The sequence below is a fragment of the Scyliorhinus torazame genome, chromosome 2 (genome assembly GCF_047496885.1).
Source record: "Scyliorhinus torazame isolate Kashiwa2021f chromosome 2, sScyTor2.1, whole genome shotgun sequence".
NCBI lineage: Eukaryota > Metazoa > Chordata > Chondrichthyes > Carcharhiniformes > Scyliorhinidae > Scyliorhinus > Scyliorhinus torazame.
This window is the reverse complement of record NC_092708.1, coordinates 291507386-291524630: the sequence shown is the minus strand read 5'-3', so window position 1 is coordinate 291524630 and position 17245 is coordinate 291507386. Positions and strand designations below refer to the sequence as shown.

The following is a 17245-nucleotide window of genomic DNA, read 5'->3' as shown; positions in this document are numbered from 1 at the left end:
GAAAACTGATACTTGACCTAATATCATGGCACTTCCTGTGCTCACATTTACAATTGGCGAGTGAACAGGGTTCAAAGAGAGAGAATGGGACAAGCTGTATCTTATAAAATGAAACTAGTCAACAGATAAAGCAATCCATTGCACATTCTGAACAAGCTGCCATCCAGATTTATTCTATAACTGAATTACTTTCTGAATATTAATTCTATAAAGGTTTCCTTAATAAAATAATCTAAGCAGTGTATAATGGCGGGTCATTGTGTTGACTATCATTCAAAATAAAGTACTTGAACAATTTTAAATCATGTCAGGCCATTATTTGAAACACACAGCAAGCAATACAAATTTAATTTATAAAACTTGCCTTTTTGTTTGGCTTTTGAGACTTTGGTTTTGCTGGCTTCTTATCTTTTCTATGCCGCCTTACATAATCAACTTCTGGATCAGATGCAATAGCAGGGTTATCAATTCCTGCTTTCCCGCAATTTTCTGGGGATAGTAAAGGATCTTCCTCACTCCCACGATGAGTCTTTCCCTTCTTTGGCTTGCGTGAGGACGAAGACACAGTTTCATCATCACTAACATCAAAGCGCTCTCTCCTTCTATAGTACAATTTGGCCTTTCGAAAAAGAGTCTTGGATTTGTATTTGTACTTCGAAGGCTTCCGTATTATTGGCGGCTTTGATATATCAATTAAGCCATTTTCTTCCTCACCTTGAGAATTATTTCCTCCAATCAAATTTGGTTTTCGTATGATCTTAGTCTTTGAATCCTGCGGAGTCGAGTATATTTCATCGTCGATTTTGGGTTTTAATACAGCATCTCTTGGGACAGAGTAATTGTCAGATTGATCTAGATCATCCGTATAGCCAAAAGGTCCGCGATTGTGTCTCTTTGGATTTTTACCAATAACCTGTTCAATGGTTTTCACAAGATTTGGATCAAGTTTTCTCACATCATGCCTCAAAATAGCAGGTTTGGGTTTAATGGGTGGAGGCACTTTATGGTTATCATGATTACCAACTGGACTGCTGTGCACGGGATATTCGGTTCCTTCAAAATCTGGTCGATGTTTGGAACGGTCACTGGATGATGGAAGCAATTGTACCTCATCCCCAATTGGGCTGTATGGTGGGGGTGCTTCATTGTCATCTTCTGAATCTGGGTAATTATTGTAAGTTAGAGGACTTGTCCGAGGAGATAAGGAAAAGTCTTCACTTGCATTTGTGGACTCTCTGTTGCTATCGTACATATATGAATTTTCAATACTATTTTTCTTCTCCAGAACATCACTGAAGAATGGTGTGAAAACTTCTGTCTGTCGATGATATTGCGATAAAGAATATATAGCAGTGAACTTTGCAGCTATCTCTGTTGCTATATGCTCACCCTCGGTCATCAACTCTTTAATTGCTTCATTTTCAAAAAAGTCAGCCTGACTATCAGTAACTGCCACAAGCTGAACCGGAATGACATCTTGTACTTCTGCCAAAAATGCGCGGAGCATTGCCATGGATGCTTTTCGTTTTGCTGAATAAACTAGGATATACCCGTGGACTAATTCATCTTTTCTCACACAAATGGATGAGTGGTATGAAAGTATTGTAATCTGGATTCGTTTGCGCTTTTCACCAATAATCTTTTCAAGCAGGAGTGAATTAGTGTGACCAGGTTGAGCAGCACTACAAAATTGGGATTCCAGAAATGGTGAAAGAATTAGGTCAACATTGAAAGGATCCCCACACATGGCACACATTACAATTCGCAGGTCAGCTTCTGACAGATCTTTAATACTAGGCAAGGGACTAACAACATTCAAACGGTGTTTCAATGCCTCAAGAAGTCCTCTAAGGGCTTGTTTTATTTGGAATTCATGAAATTTGCGAGTATAGGTCCCAGGTGGTACATCAACAAATGGACATTGCAACTTATTGGCAAGTTGTTGCCCTTGTAGTCTTAAAACAGGCAAGTTCTTGCAACCAATGTCTCTCTGGTTTGCTAATATTAACGTAAATGGAAGATTAGCTATAAATCTGCCTTTCCTGTTTGGGGTACTTTCATTTCTAATTAGATCTATGCAATCTGCCATACAACTAAATGACTCTGCAGAGTTATAAACACAGAAGTATCCATGAGGTTGATAGGTCGAGGTCGAAGTCAAACCAGACATTACAAAAGTGTTTGGATCGAGTGGCTGAAGATCCAGTTCGTAAATCTTACCGTCCAAAGTATACTCATCATCAGTACACTGAGCTCGAATCTCATTGGCTAGTTCTTGTGCAAGCCCATCCCGACCCAAGAGAACCAGGTTAAGTTTATCAATATTGGCACTATCCTGGTACGTGTTTGGCCGGTTGTTATCAAACTCTATAAGGTTGGTAGAAAGCAACTGTTCTACTTTAATGTCCATGCAATTATGGCTACTTAGACAAGTCTCTTTAGTTGGATGATACACAAATCCTATGTGTTTTAACAAAAGAGATTCCCGATCTGGTGCAAGTTTTTGTAAAGCTCTGTATCTTGGTTCTTCACTCAGAACAGTATTGATTTCACTCATTTTGGGTGTTGCATTAAGGTCCAGATCATAAAAAAGTTCAGAGTGTTCAAAAAGCAATTCTTGAAATTCCTCTTTTGCCTTTTCAACTATTTCTTGCTGATGTTTACTATAAACATCTCTACGATCAACTTCAGTTATAAACTTGCAAGCTTCATTGTCCATGACAAAGCATAAAACATCTTCCCAGGGCTTACCAGGTGTTATGAATTGTACCTTTTCAAGGTGTTTCTTAAACTTTTCCTTCATTTCAAGTCTTCTCCTTTCAGAAATTAAATGCAGCACATGATTATGATAAACCTTTTCTCCTTCTGATGTATTAAGCAAATCGAAGGGAAGTCTTTTATCATTCATATTATCGATGTGGTCAGTTTCATCCCAAGGTGTCTTTTCTAACAAAACAAACCAGAGGGGAAAGTCAGGCCTTTGTTCCAAAACACTTTGAGCTTCTGACCAGTTCAAGTGTTCAATTTCTTCAAGCTCAGGAAGTAGTGTATTAAGGGCTTTAGGTAACAAAGCAATATATTCTTCCCGTCGCTTTTTAATATGTTCCTGTTTGAGCTGCTCAATGTGCTTTGAAAAAGTGTTTTTTGCTTTCTTTGTCCCCTCCAAAGTTATGTACTCTTCATAATCAAGGTGGTTTTTCAATTTGTTACTCACAGTTTTCCACTCCGAATGATAATCTTTCACTGCCTGGACAATCAACTTTTCAAACTTGTCTGTTGATGAAGCAACAAGTTGCCTTTGCTGCTTATAAGCATCCAGGTATGGAATAATCTTCGGTTTACCCCGTGTTTTATCCAACAGCTGGATTAAAGTAGCAAAACACAAGTCTACATTCACATGAAAACGTGCTGATGTTTCCACCACAGGCATACTCTTTTTATTTGTTGCAAAAGCCTGCACCTCCCGCAGGTAATGATCAACACATTCATCACATTTCGTTGCTGCTATAACAACAGGTTTTTTTGTTTTAGCCAACTGAGCAACAAGGGTATTTACAAACTTAAGCTGATCATCAAATTTCCTATTGCACCCTTTACTTACATCAATACATAAGAGGAAGCCATCAATAGTCAGTTTTCCATCTGGCATCTGCTTCTGCTCGAAGTCTTGCTCTAAACCTAGTTGATCAGTACAAATGTACATCAACTTCTCAGCTGACTGCAGTTTTGATGCAGCTGCTCGTTTTATATATAGCTGCAAGTTCGTGCTTCGATGAGGCAGAAAAGTTTGGTCATCAATAAATTCAGTCTGTTCAATGATTTGTACTTTATATTCAGTTCCTTCCTCATTAGTGTGGTCTACGTCACCCCAGAACAGAAAATGGTCATTGTTGACAACACGGCCTCCAAAGTCAATCGTGCTAAGTACTGAGGTATGCTCTGGATAATAATCATCAGCTTTTGGGTGCACATATCGATTGCACAAACAAGACTTTCCAACACCACTTGTACCTTTCTCCTTCTCTGTCCCTGATAATCCTACCACACTAATGCTGTATGTTGGGGGACGCAGTTCTTTGTTTTTTGCCATCATATTTCTCCACTCATCCCATTACATTTGAAGACAGCATTGGAAAGTGCTTCTTATTCTGTAGTGAGCCCACGCACAGTGCATTTGTTCAGGACCAACCAAGATGAATTCCATTTCAATGAAAATGCACTTTTCTCCTTACTTTTATAGCTTCTCAAAATTTAAGCTCTGTTTAAAACAAACAGATAGTTAGTTAGCTAGCTGAAAAATGCATCAATCACTTCACAAAAATACTATCTCAAACAACAAATTAGGCATCACTTATTTCCTTTCAACTTGTACAGGATAAATAAAAGGACACATCTTATCAATGTGATGTGAAGAGGAGATAATCTACGATGGCTTCTCAATCAGCCTCATACAAAGTTATCAGCTTATTGGCTGTACATTATATTACTTTTGCATTGCTTCATGCAATCAGGTTGAGGCAGTGACGCAAGTGAAAATATGATCCGTCTTCAACTATTAGAAGCAGTCAAAAAAAAAACTACATTTAAAACTTGAAGCACTGAACTAATTAAAAGTATGATAAAGTTTTTCACAGGAATTTGTTTTCCACCAAAAGCAATACCTTTTGGACTGGTCAATCATGTAATCACTCACTGGTGAAATTTCAAAACTCACGAAAAACATTGTGACAGGTATATTTTATTTGAACGTTTCAAGGTATTTTGGCTTGACCTGTACTGTAGAAACTCCTCCGAATGGTTATGGATTTAAAGGCAGATAAATATAATCGACATTTCTTTGAGCAACCTGGCCTTGATATTCGCAATCTTTTTCGGGGCTGCAACTGCGAATTTCCCTTTTAGATTTGCACAAATCAAATTGTCTGGTACATGTAAATCCATCGCTTAATTTTTCTTCATTTGAAATAATCAGATTATGAAACAAACTACCAGAAAAAAACTACAGTACCGTACGAGCCTCAGGTTATAAATTGCACAAGTAGTTGCGGCAATTCATCGCGTGCATTACGGCAGATTTATAAAATACCATCCTCGGTGTATAATTCATAAAAAGACCTTGCATCATTTCACGGGACATATGATGACGGATATATACCTCGATCCACGGAATGAGATGAAATAAAATGTTGGGGTATGTGGATATATATATATATCACCATTGATTATTTTCAGTTTCTCTTTTCCAACCATTTTAAAGCGTAGGATTTAAGCGAAGCGAAAAATCTGAATTTACTTAGTGCTGGGTATTCCAATGTCATCTTCCTACAGGCCGAGCAACCCTCCCCCACTGGAAGCAGGAATCCAGAATCTGTATTTTTATACAGACATATTTCTGTGAATCAAATAAGCGCGAATTCCAATTCAGTTACATCATCGGTTTGCTAGATTATCCTTAAAGATTGTTCAAACTGTTTGAAAACATATCAATCCGAACAGGTAAATGAAGGATCGCACCGCCCTCCCTCCCCCAAAAAATACATGGAGAAAGAGGAAAAAATATATAAAGGAGATGGGGGGGGGGGGGGGGGGAACCAAATCCAATTGTATAAAACAACCGCGACACTGGGAGAGTTGTGATGGAGGAGGCCGGTTACCCAAGTGCTCCGTGTTAACCTCCACCCAGCCCCAGGCTGTCGATCCCTCCATTGTATCTGGAATTTCCCCTTACCCAACATGGTCGCTGCCAGGATCGCGGCGGCCCGGCCCGCTTCGCTCCCCGCCTCCTCGATACACCGGGATTGACCAGGCAACGCTTCACCCTCACACACACCCAGCCGGCGGCCGGCCGCAGCCGCCGCTTGTCCTCCTGCTGGCTGCAATTCTTCCACAATTGCTATGAAAATAAACACACAAGTCTGCGGCAGCGCAGCTCCAACCAAGTTTTTTTTCACCCCCCCTCCCCCTTCACCTCAGCGGGACAAATCAAAGCCTCCGATGGAGTGAAATGGCGGATATCGACGACAACAACTTTTGCTGCTATTTGGAGTCCCTGAAGCAAACTGGCCCTGCCGCCCGCGATTCTCGCCCTCCCCCTCAAAACAACACGACGAAAGGGCAGCCGGGGCCCAGCAGCGGCGTCGGCGGCGTCCCTTCCAACGGCGGCCTGGATCGACGTACTGCGTCAGCACGCTCACGCAGCGAGGGGGCGGGGCAGATGACGTCACGGGGCACGGCCGGCAGGAATGTGCCGCCTCCACCCCCTCGCCCCCCAACTGAGGGGAGCACAATGGAGGCGGCCGCAATGCCGCCGCCGGTGCCCAGGAAATGCGAAGAATGTTTCTTCCCCGGCGGAGGAGGGGCTCCAAGAAGAAACCACATGGGAACTACAAGGAAAATACAGCCCAGCTGCACGTCCCTCCCGTCATTGTCCAAGCCAGCGTGAGGGGGGCCAGAGAGGACACAGGCTGCCCTCCCCTTCGTTACAAAGTGCGACGTGGCAGCGACTGAAGGCTCCTGCACAATATTAATGACGGAGGGTCACAAGACCCAAAACGTTAACCCTGCCTTCTCACCACAGATACTACCTGAGCAGCTGCGTGTTTCCATCAACTTTGTCATTTCGGAATGGTGGCTGATTGCGAGCTGATCATATCTATATTTAATGCTAAAACTCGTTATTTGCTTTCCTTTTTTCCTCAGCTATATGTTACTATGGCTTGGAACTTCCATCTGTTCACTTGACTTGCCTCTTGAAAGTTAGTTTGTTCTTATGAAGGTCACTACAGCTTATGGGTTGTACGTTCTATAAAAGCAAATTACTGCGGATGCTGGAATCTGAAATCAAAAGAAAAAATACTGGAAAATCTCAGCAGGTCTGGTAGCATCTGTAAGGAGAGAATCATAGAATTTACAGTGCAGAAGGAGGCCATTCTGACAATCGAGTCTGCACCGGCTTTTGGAAAGAGCACCCCACTTCAGCCCATGCCTCCACCCTATCCCTGTGACCCAATAACCCGACCTAACCTTTTTGGACACTAAGGGCAATTTAACATGGCCAATCCACCTAACCTGCGCACCTTTGGACTGTGGGAGGAAACCGGAACACCCGGAGGAAACCCCCGCAGACATGGGGAGAACATGCAGACTCCGCACAAACAGTGACCCAAGCCGGGTATCGAACCTGGGCCCCTGGAGCTGTGAAGCAACTTTGCTAAGCACTGTGCTGCCCATTGTGCTACCGCACTGGCCAGAAAAGAGCTAACGTTTTGAGTCCAGATGACCCTTTGTCAAAGCTAAAAGGCATAGAAAGTGGGAGATACTTATACTGGAGAGTGCGGGAAAGAACAAAGAAATGTACAGCACAGGAACAGGCCCTTCGGCCCTCCAAGCCCGTGCCAACCATGCTGCCCGACTAAACTATAATCTTCTACACTTCCTAGGACCGTATCCCTCTATTCCCATCCTATTCATGTATTTGTCAAGATGCCCCTTAAATGTCACTATCGTCCCTGCTTCCACCACCTCCTCCGGTAGCGAGTTCCAGGCACCCACTACCCTCTGCGTAAAAAACTTGCCTCGTACATCTACTCTAAACCTTGCCCCTCTCACCTTAAACCTATGCCCCCTAGTAATTGACCCCTCTACCCTGGGGAAAAGCCTCTGACTATCCACTCTGTCTATGCCCCTCATAATTTTGTATACCTCTATCAGGTCTCCCCTCAACCTCCTTCGTTCCAGTGAGAACAAACCGAGTTTATTCAACCGCTCCTCATAGCTAATGCCCTCCATACCAGGCAACATTCTGGTAAATCTCTTCTGCACCCTCTCTAAAGCCTCCACATCCTTCTGGTAGTGTGGCGACCAGAATTGAACACTATACTCCAAGTGTGGCCTAACTAAGGTTCTATACAGCTGCAACATGACTTGCCAATTCTTATACTCAATGCCCCGGCAAATGAAGGCAAGCATGCCGTATGCCTTCTTGACTACCTTCTCCACCTGTGTTGCCCCTTTCAATGACCTGTGGACCTGTACTCCTAGATCTCTTTGACTTTCAATACTCTTGAGGGTTCTACCATTCACTGTATATTCCCTACCTGCATTAGACCTTCCAAAATGCATTACCTCACATTTGTCCGGATTAAACTCCATCTGCCATCTCTCCGCCCAAGTCTCCAAACAATCTAAATCCTGCTGTATCCTCCGACAGTCCTCATCGCTATCCGCAATTCCACCAACCTTTGTGTCTGCAAACTTACTAATCAGACCAGTTACATTTTCCTCCAAATCATTTATATATACTACAAAGAGCAAAGGTCCCAGCACTGATCCCTGTGGAACACCACTGGTCACAGCCCTCCAATTAGAAAAGCATCCTTCCATTGCTACTCTCTGCCTTCTATGGCCTAGCCAGTTCTGTATCCACCTTGCCAGCTCACCCCTGATCCCGTGTGACTTCACCTTTTGTACTAGTCTACCATGAGGGACCTTGTCAAAGGCCTTACTGAAGTCAATATAGACAACATCCACTGCCCTACCTGCATCAATCATCTTAGTGACCTCCTCGAAAAACTCTATCAAGTTAGTGAGACACGACCTCCCCTTCACAAAACCGTGCTGCCTCTCACTAATACGTCCATTTGCTTCCAAATGGGAGTAGATCCTGTCTCGAAGAATTCTCTCCAGTAATTTCCCTACCACTGAAGTAAGGCTCACCGGCCTGTAGATCCCGGGATTATCCTTGGTACCCTTCTTAAACAGAGGAACAACATTGGCTATTCTCCAGTCCTCCGGGACATCCCCTGAAGACAGCGAGGATCCAAAGATTTCTGTCAAGGCCTCAGCAATTTCCTCTCCAGCCTCCTTCAGTATTCTGGGGTAGATCCCATCAGGCCCTGGGGACTTATCTACCTTAATATTTTCTAAGACACCCAACACCTCGTCTTTTTGGATCTCGATGTGACCCAGGCTATCTACACACCCTTCTCCAGACTCAACATCTACCAATTTCTTCTCTTTGGTAAATACTGATGCAAAGTATTCATTTTGTACCTCGCCCATTTCCTCTGGCTCCACACATAGATTCCCTTGCCTATCCTTCAGTGGGCCAACCCTTTCCCTGGCTACCCTCTTGCTTTTTATGTACGTGTAAAAAGCCTTGGGATTTTCCTTAACCCTATTTGCCAATGACTTTTCGTGACCCCTTCTAGCCCTCCTGACTCCTTGCTTAAGTTCCTTCCTACTTTCCTTATATTCCACGCAGGCTTCGTCTGTTCCCAGCCTTTTAGCCCTGACAAATGCCTCTTTCTTTTTGACGAGGCCTACAATATCTCTCGTCATCCAAGGTTCCCGAAAATTGACGTATTTATCCTTCTTCCTCACAGGAACATGCCCGTCCTGAATTCCTTTCAACTGCCATTTGAAAGCCTCCCACATGTCAGATGTTGATTTGCCCTCAAACATCCGCCCCCAATCTATGTTCTTCAGTTCCCGCCTAATATTGTTATAATTAGCCTTCCCCCAATTTAGCACATTCATCCTAGGACCACTCTTATCCTTGTCCATCAGTACTTTAAAACTTACTGAATTGTGGTCACTGTTACCGAAATGCTCCCCTACTGAAACATCTACCACCTGGCCGGGCTCATTCCCCAATACCAGGTCCAGTACCGCCCCTTCCCTAGTTGGACTGTCTACATATTGTTTTAAGAAGCCCTCCTGGATGCTCCTTACAAACTCCGCCCCGTCTAAGCCCCTGGCACTAAGTGAGTCCCAGTCAATATTGGGGAAGTTGAAGTCTCCCATCACCACAACCCTGTTGTTTTTACTCTTTTCCAAAATCTGTCTACCTATCTGCTCCTCTATCTCCCGCTGGCTGTTGGGAGGCCTGTAGTAAACCCCCAACATTGTGACTGCACCCTTCTTATTCCTGATCTCTACCCATATAGCCTCACTGCCCTCTGAGGTGTCCTCCCGCAGTACAGCTGTGATATTCTCCCGAACCAGTAGCGCAACTCCGCCCCCCTTTTACATCCCCCTCTATCCCGCCTGAAACATCTAAATCCTGGAACGTTTAGCTGCCAATCCTGCCCTTCCCTCAACCAGGTCTCTGTAATGGCAACAACATCATAGTTCCAAGTACTAATCCAAGCTCTAAGTTCATCTGCCTTACCCGTAATACTTCTTGCATTAAAACATACGCACTTCAGGCCACCAGACCCGCTGTGTTCAGCAACTTCTCCCTGTCTGCTCTGCCTCAGAGCCACACTGTCCCTATTCCCTAGTTCTCCCTCAATGCTCTTACCTTCTGACCTATTGCTCCCGTGCCCACCCTCCTGCCATACTAGTTTAAACCCTCCCGTGTGACACTAGCAAACCTCGCGGCCAGGATATTTATGCCTCTCCGGTTTAGATGCAATCCGTCCTTCTTATACAGGTCACACCTGCCCCGGAAGAGCTCCCAGTGGTCCAGATAATGGAAACCCTCCCTCCTACACCAGCTGTTTAGCCACGTGTTTAGCTGCTCTATCTTCCTATTTCTAGCCTCACTGGCACGTGGCACAGGGAGTAATCCCGAGATTACAACCCTCGAGGTCCTGTCTTTTAACTTTCTGCCTAGCTCCCTGAACTCCTGCTGCAGGACCTCATGCCCCTTCCTGCCTATGTTGTTAGTACCAATATGTACAACGACCTCTGCCTGTTTGCCCTCCCCCTTCAGGATACCCTCTACCCGTTCGGAGACATCCTGGACCCTGGCACCAGGGAGGCAACATACCATCCTGGAGTCTCTTTCACGTCCACAGAAGTGCCTATCTGTGCCCCTGACTATAGAGTCCCCTATTACTATTACTCTTCTGCGCTTTGACCCTCCCTTCTGAACATCAGAGCCAGCCGTGGTGCCACTGCTCTGGCTGCTGCTGTTTTCCCCTGATAGGCTATCCCCCCCGACAGTATCCAAAGGGGTATATCTGTTCGAGAGGGGGACAACCACAGGGGATTCCTGCACTGACTGCCTGCCCTTTCTGGTGGTCACCCATTTCTCTGCCTGCACCTTGGGTGTGACCACATTTACATAACTGCGATCTATGACGCTTTCCGCCACCTGCATGCTCCTAAGTGCATCCAATTGCTGCTCCAACCGAACCATGCGGTCTGTGAGGAGCTCCAGTTGGGTGCACTTTCTGCAGATGAAGCCATCCGGGACGCTGGAAGCCTCCCGGACCTGCCACATCTCACAGTCAGAGCACTGCACCCCTCTAACTGACATTGCGTCAATTAATTAAAATTAAAATTTAATTTTTTTAAAATATTTTTTAAAAATGTCAAAGTTACTGTTAACGATCTGTTTCCTAGCACTAGATTTCTAATAGAAATGCGAAAGCTAAATATAGTACTCTCCGATCTCTGGCTTAGATATCCCTCTAAATTATAATTAAGTAATTATGTTTAATTAGTTACCAATGCTTAATTTTTTTAAATTTAGTGTAGAATCCCAACCAGCCACTCAGGCGACAGCTTTTCTGTGATGTCACTTCAGTTTCCCCCCGACACACACACAATTTGAAAAAGGTACAAAAGTAAAAATGAGTAAAAATCACTTACTTACCTTCTTAGTGTTAATAATAAAATATGGTACTTACCTCACACCAATGGGTTTTATTATTAGGTTAGAGGAGGAGGGCGGATGGGAGACACTACACGTGTAGTGTCTCGGGTTTCCTCTCCACCAGAATTTATTGGTGAGGGTCTTCCCAGAAATCCGCGGGTCGAACTTCCTGTTCCCGCCTTAAATACTAAAAAAAAAATTTTTAAACAGAAAAGAGGGACCGAAAACGGGGCCAGGTAAGTGTTTTTAAAGCAGAGACTTACCTCCCAGCAATCAGTTCCGCACTGCCCCCGCTGAAATTGACTAACCAGCTCTTCTCCCGCTGAAATCGACTGGCCTGCCCCTGCAAAGACAAGTGTTTTTAAAGGAGAGACTTACGATCTAGAGGAGACCATATTGGGAGCAGTGAATGCGATAGATCAAATTGAAAGAGGTGCAAGTGAAACACTGCTTAACCTGGAATGAGTGTTTTGAGCCTGGGATGTTAAGCATGGAAGAGTTAAAGGGGCAGTTGTTACACCTTCTGCGATTGCAAGGGAAGGTACAATGGGTGATTTGAGAGGTGTTGGGTATGGTGGAGGAGTGGACTAGATTATCCTGGAGGGAACGGTCTGCGGAATGCTGACAGAGGGAGTGAAGGGAAGATATGTTTGGTGGTGGCATCACGCTGGAGTTGGCAAAAATGGCGGAGGATTCGGAGGCTGGTGGGGTGAAATATGAGAACTATCCTTGTTCTGGGAGGGGGCGAGGGTAGTGGCACGGGAGATGAATCGCACACTGTTGAGGGCCCTGTCAACAATTGTAGGTGGGAAATCACAGTTGAGAAAGAATGAAAACATTTACGAAGCACCACTTTGGAAAGAGGCATCATTGGAAAAATGTGACAGAGGCGAAGGAGCTAAGAGAAATGGATGGCGTCCTTACAGGGTGTAGGGTGCGAAGAACTGTAGTCCAGATAGCTGTGGGAGTCAGTGAGTTACAATGGATATTAATAGATAGTCCATTGCCGGAAATGGAGACAGAAAGGTCAAGGAAGGGAAGGGAAGTGCCTGAAATGGACCGGTGAAAGTGATGGAGGGGTGGAAACTGGAAGCCAAATTGATGAATTTGTCCAGGTCTGGACGAGAGCGTGAAGCGGCACCAAAATAGTCATTGATGTATCGGTAAAGAAGTGGGAGGGGACCCGGGTTGGGGAGAGATATCGAGTGTCTTCATGTGACGGTGCACGGCACTGTGGCTTTCAGGTTGTGGCGAGAGCAGCAGTTCAATGAATGTTGTGTATCCTGTAGGTACCTGTAATCCTGGAGGTTACATGCGGGGTCCCCTCCCACAACTCCTTTCAGATATTGCAACACAGTATCGCACATTCCCTTCCCACTTCAAAACCATCTTAGACATAGAGCTTTGACAAATAGTCATACCGACTCGAAATGTTAGCTCCGTTCTCTCTCCACAGATGCTGTTAAACCTGCTGAGATTGTTCAGCATTCTCAGATTTGTTTCATATTCCAGCATCCGCAGTAATTTACTTTTATCTTTGACATTCATATTCAGAATTTTCCAAATTATGACGAAATCAGCATTATTTAAAATTTAACACGGTTGGGTTGCATATTTTTACATTTAATGACAATCAAAAAACATATGAGCAAAATTAACAATCATTTATTTGTTTGTTGAAAAGGTTTTCCGGAACACCAGTATGTGTTCAACAAAAAGAAAATCATCAGTTGACATTATGTAATAAAAATAACAATCTCCTACTTATTTATTTTTCTATCTCCTCCTATTTTTGACTTCTGCCCTCTCAATATCTCTACTCAACAAATTTCTTTACCCAGAGAGTGGTGAGCCTGTGGAATTCTCTACCACAGAAAGCAGTTGAGGCCAAAAATATGTATGTTTTCAAGGAGTTAGATATAGTTCTTGGGGTCAAAGGGATCAAAGGATATGGGGGGAAGGCAGCAACGGGTCACTGAGTTGGATGATCAGACATGATCATAATGAAGTGCTGAGCAGTCTCGAAGGGCTGAATGGCCTACTCCTGCTCCTATTGTCTATGTTTCTACGACTGTCAAATCTGAACTTTGACTACTGGCTCCACTTAATTGTTGGGATTGTCACAACGATTTGTCTTTAGCAAAGACGCTTTACTCTACCAGTGGATTCTGTGATACTCGCAAACTTTCAATCTGTTTGTGACTTTCTCTATTTCTTTGGTATCTCATAGAGATTTGCACTATTGGGGGTTCTAATGCTCTCCCTTTGACGAATTGCTTGTTCAAACAAAGATCTGTATGACACTGACCGATTCTCTCTCCAGTCTTCTCTGGAAATGTGAATGCATCAAGTAGTCTCTTTACAACATCAATCACGTACTCCTCATTATTACCTTGGTTTTTCACCATGATCTTCTTACTAGCACTGAACTCTTTGAGGGCTGGAAGTTTTTTTTTGCGCAACATTTTAATTAACTTTTTAACATTGAATACTAAAAAAAGAAACCACAGTGAGTGATGGTGATATAGTGGTCAGCATAGCTGCCTTCCAAGAAGTTGACCCGGGTTCAATTCCAGGCCATCGCAGTGACGATTTATTCAGAAAAAGGAAAACACCCCCACCCCCCAAACAGTACTAGTACAAAAGGAAGCATCCCCCCACACCCCACCCTTAACAACTGACGGCGACCAATCCTTTGAAATACAGAATGAATGGGCACGTGTTTTATAGAACCCCTCGATCACCACTCTCAAGGTGAACCTAACTTACAAGGTATAGGAATCCATTAAATCCCCCAGCCATACTGTGGCACAGGGTGGAGAAGCTGACCTCCATCCCAACAGCACCCACCAGCGAGCAATCAGCGAGGTGGAGGCTAAACATCTGCCCCCACCACAGCACTGGCAGGTCCGACACCCCAAATATGGCCCAGAGGGGATGGGACCCAAATCCGTTCGCAAAATTGCCAACGTCGTATTAAAGAGCAAGCTCCAAAACCACCCCAGCTCAGGGAAAGGCCAGAACATGTGAGCATGATGGGTGGGCCCTCCTACACTGCCCACACTTGTCCTCCACTCCCTCAAACAACCGGTTCATCATCGCCCTCGTTAAATGTGCCCTGTGCACCACCTTTTAGTGAATAAATCCTAATCGCGCAAAGTTGTGGCGTTCACCCTGTGCAACACTTCACGTCATATCCCGTCCTCCAGTGCCATTCCCAACTCCTCCCACTTAGCCTTAAACCCTCTCCAGCTATGCCATACACTCCTCCATACCCACCGCTGACAGCACTCTCTACCAGCGAAGAGGATGGCATCACCGGGAAAGCTGGAAAGATCTTTGCAAATCCCACACCTGCATATATACCAGAAAGCTTTGGTCCATGGGATCCCATACATCTCTCTCAACTCCTCCAAACCCGCAAATCACACCACCAGAAACATCCTTCAATCCTGTCACCCCCTTGTCCTCCCATCCGCAGAACCTAGCATCTACTCTAGCTGGTTCAAACAGGTGATTTGCACAGATTGGTGCCATCTTCAACACAGCCCCTAACTTAAAATACTGCCAAGGGCGGCATGGTGGCACAGTTGTTAGCACTGCTGTCTCACTCTACTCTAAATTGGGTACTCTAAATTCAAAAAATCTTGCTGAAATTGCCTCCAAATCTTCAGAGTCGCTAGCACCACAGGATTTCCTGAGTATTTCGCTGGGGGGAATAGGAGTGGCGCCGTCACCAGTGCCCACAACTCCGACCCCTTACATAATAATCTTTCTTATTGTCACAAGTAGGCTTACATTAACACTGCAATGAAGTTACTGGAAAAAAAAAACAGTCGCCTGTTCGGGTACACAGCGGGAGTATTCAGAATGTCCTATTCACCTAACAAGCACGTCTTTCGGGACTTGTGGGAGCACCCGGAGGAAATCCACGCAGACACGGGGAGAATGTGCAGACTCTGCACAGACAGTGACCCAAGTGGGAATCGAACCTGGGACACTGGAGCTGTGAAGCAACAGTGCAAACCACTGTGCTACCGTGTCGCTCATTTCAACATCCTCCCGTGCCTACAACTCTGTTAGGGTGAGTTTACCCACAAATCCCTTCCAAAACGAGATGAAAAGGATCAAAAACCGAGGACTCTAGCCACCTAACGTGCAACCTCCACCTACATCAAGTTATGGAGCGCTACATTCTCTGCTCACACACCCCCCTACCCTGGATAAAACATTAGTGGTGCTCCCACCCATAACCCTGATTAATGCGCTGCATTAATTTTTTAAAATAAAACATTTTATTGAGGTATTTGTGATTTTGTAACAATAACAGAAGAAACAGTGTACGTACAAATATAAACATAGTGCAAAGGCTATCTTCCTCCCTCACAGCTCCCACCTTTCTTACACGCTAATCTAAGCTAAACCACCCCCCGCCCCCCTCTCTGCTGATAGTTAATTTTGTCTAAAGAAATCGACGAACGGCTGCCACCTCTGGAAGAACCCTGACATTGACCCTCTCAGGGTGAACTTGATTTTCTCCAGACAGAGAAAGCCAGCCATGTCAGTAAGCCAGGTCTCTGACTTTGGGGGCTTGAGTCCCTCCAAGCTAATAGTATCCGACTCCGGGCTACCAGGGAGGCAAAGGCCAGATCGTCTGCCTCTTTCTCCTGGATTCCCGGATCTTACGACACTCCGAAAATCGGCACCTCTGGAGTCGGTGCCACCCTTGTTTTTGACACCTTGGACATGACAGTCCAAAGATGTGCAGGTTAGGTGGATTGACCATGCTAAATTGCCCTTAGTGTCCAAAATTGCCCTTAGTGTTGGGTGGGGTTACTGGGTTATGGGAATAGGGTGGAGGTTTGGGTAGGGTGCTCTTTCCAAGAGGCGGTGCAGACTCGATGGGCCGAATGGCCTCCTTCTGCACTGTAAATTCTATGATTTATGATAAACCCCTGCCAGAATCCCCTTAGCTTCGGGCATGCCCAGAACATATGAACTTGTTTTGCTGGTCCTCCCGCACAGCTTGCACCCGGTCTTCTATCCCAAAGAACCTGCTCATCCGTGCCACTGTCATGTGTGCCCGGTGAACAACCTTAAATTGTATCAGGCTGAGCCTGGCACATGCTGTGGACACATTGACTCTACTTAACGCATCCGCCCAGAGACCATCCTCTATCTCTCCTCCTAACTCCTCTTCTCATTTGTGTTTCAGCTCCTCGGTCTGCGTTTCCTCTGACCCCAAGAGTTCTTTATAGATGTCCGAAACCCTCCCCTCTTCCACCCATACTCTGGAAACTACCCTGTCCTGTATCCCCCTTTGTGGTAGGAGCGGGAAGGTTGAGGCCTACCTGCGTAGGTATTCCCTCCCATCAATTGAAATTTCTCCTCCAACTCCCTCAGGCGGAGAAAGCTCCCTTCTGTGAACAGATTTCCCATCCTCTCGATCCCTGCTCTTTGCCATCTCCGAAACCCTCCATCCAGCCTCCCCGGGGCAAACCGATGATTATTGCAGATTGGAGACCAGACCGATGCTATCTCTACTCCCTTTCCTCCATTGCCCACAGACTCTCAGGGCCGCCACCACCACAGGGCTGGTGGAGTACCATGTCGACGGGAACGGCAGAGGCGCTGTTACCA

The 17245-nt window shown here is 45.1% G+C and overlaps 1 protein-coding gene across 1 annotated transcript in view; it reads right to left on the bottom strand.

The window, feature by feature from the left end:
* arhgap5 (Rho GTPase activating protein 5) overlaps nucleotides 1-6154 on the bottom strand; it is a 78454-nt gene extending 72300 nt beyond the window's left edge. The window contains exons 1-2 of the mRNA XM_072494891.1: nucleotides 5729-6154; nucleotides 365-4258 (exon numbers count right to left, since the gene is read on the bottom strand). Of these exons, the coding sequence (XP_072350992.1) occupies nucleotides 365-4093 (3729 nt within the window). The 5' untranslated portion in view covers nucleotides 4094-4258; nucleotides 5729-6154. The remainder of the gene's footprint in view (nucleotides 1-364; nucleotides 4259-5728) is intronic.
* Between the last annotated feature and the right edge of the window lie 11091 nt (nucleotides 6155-17245).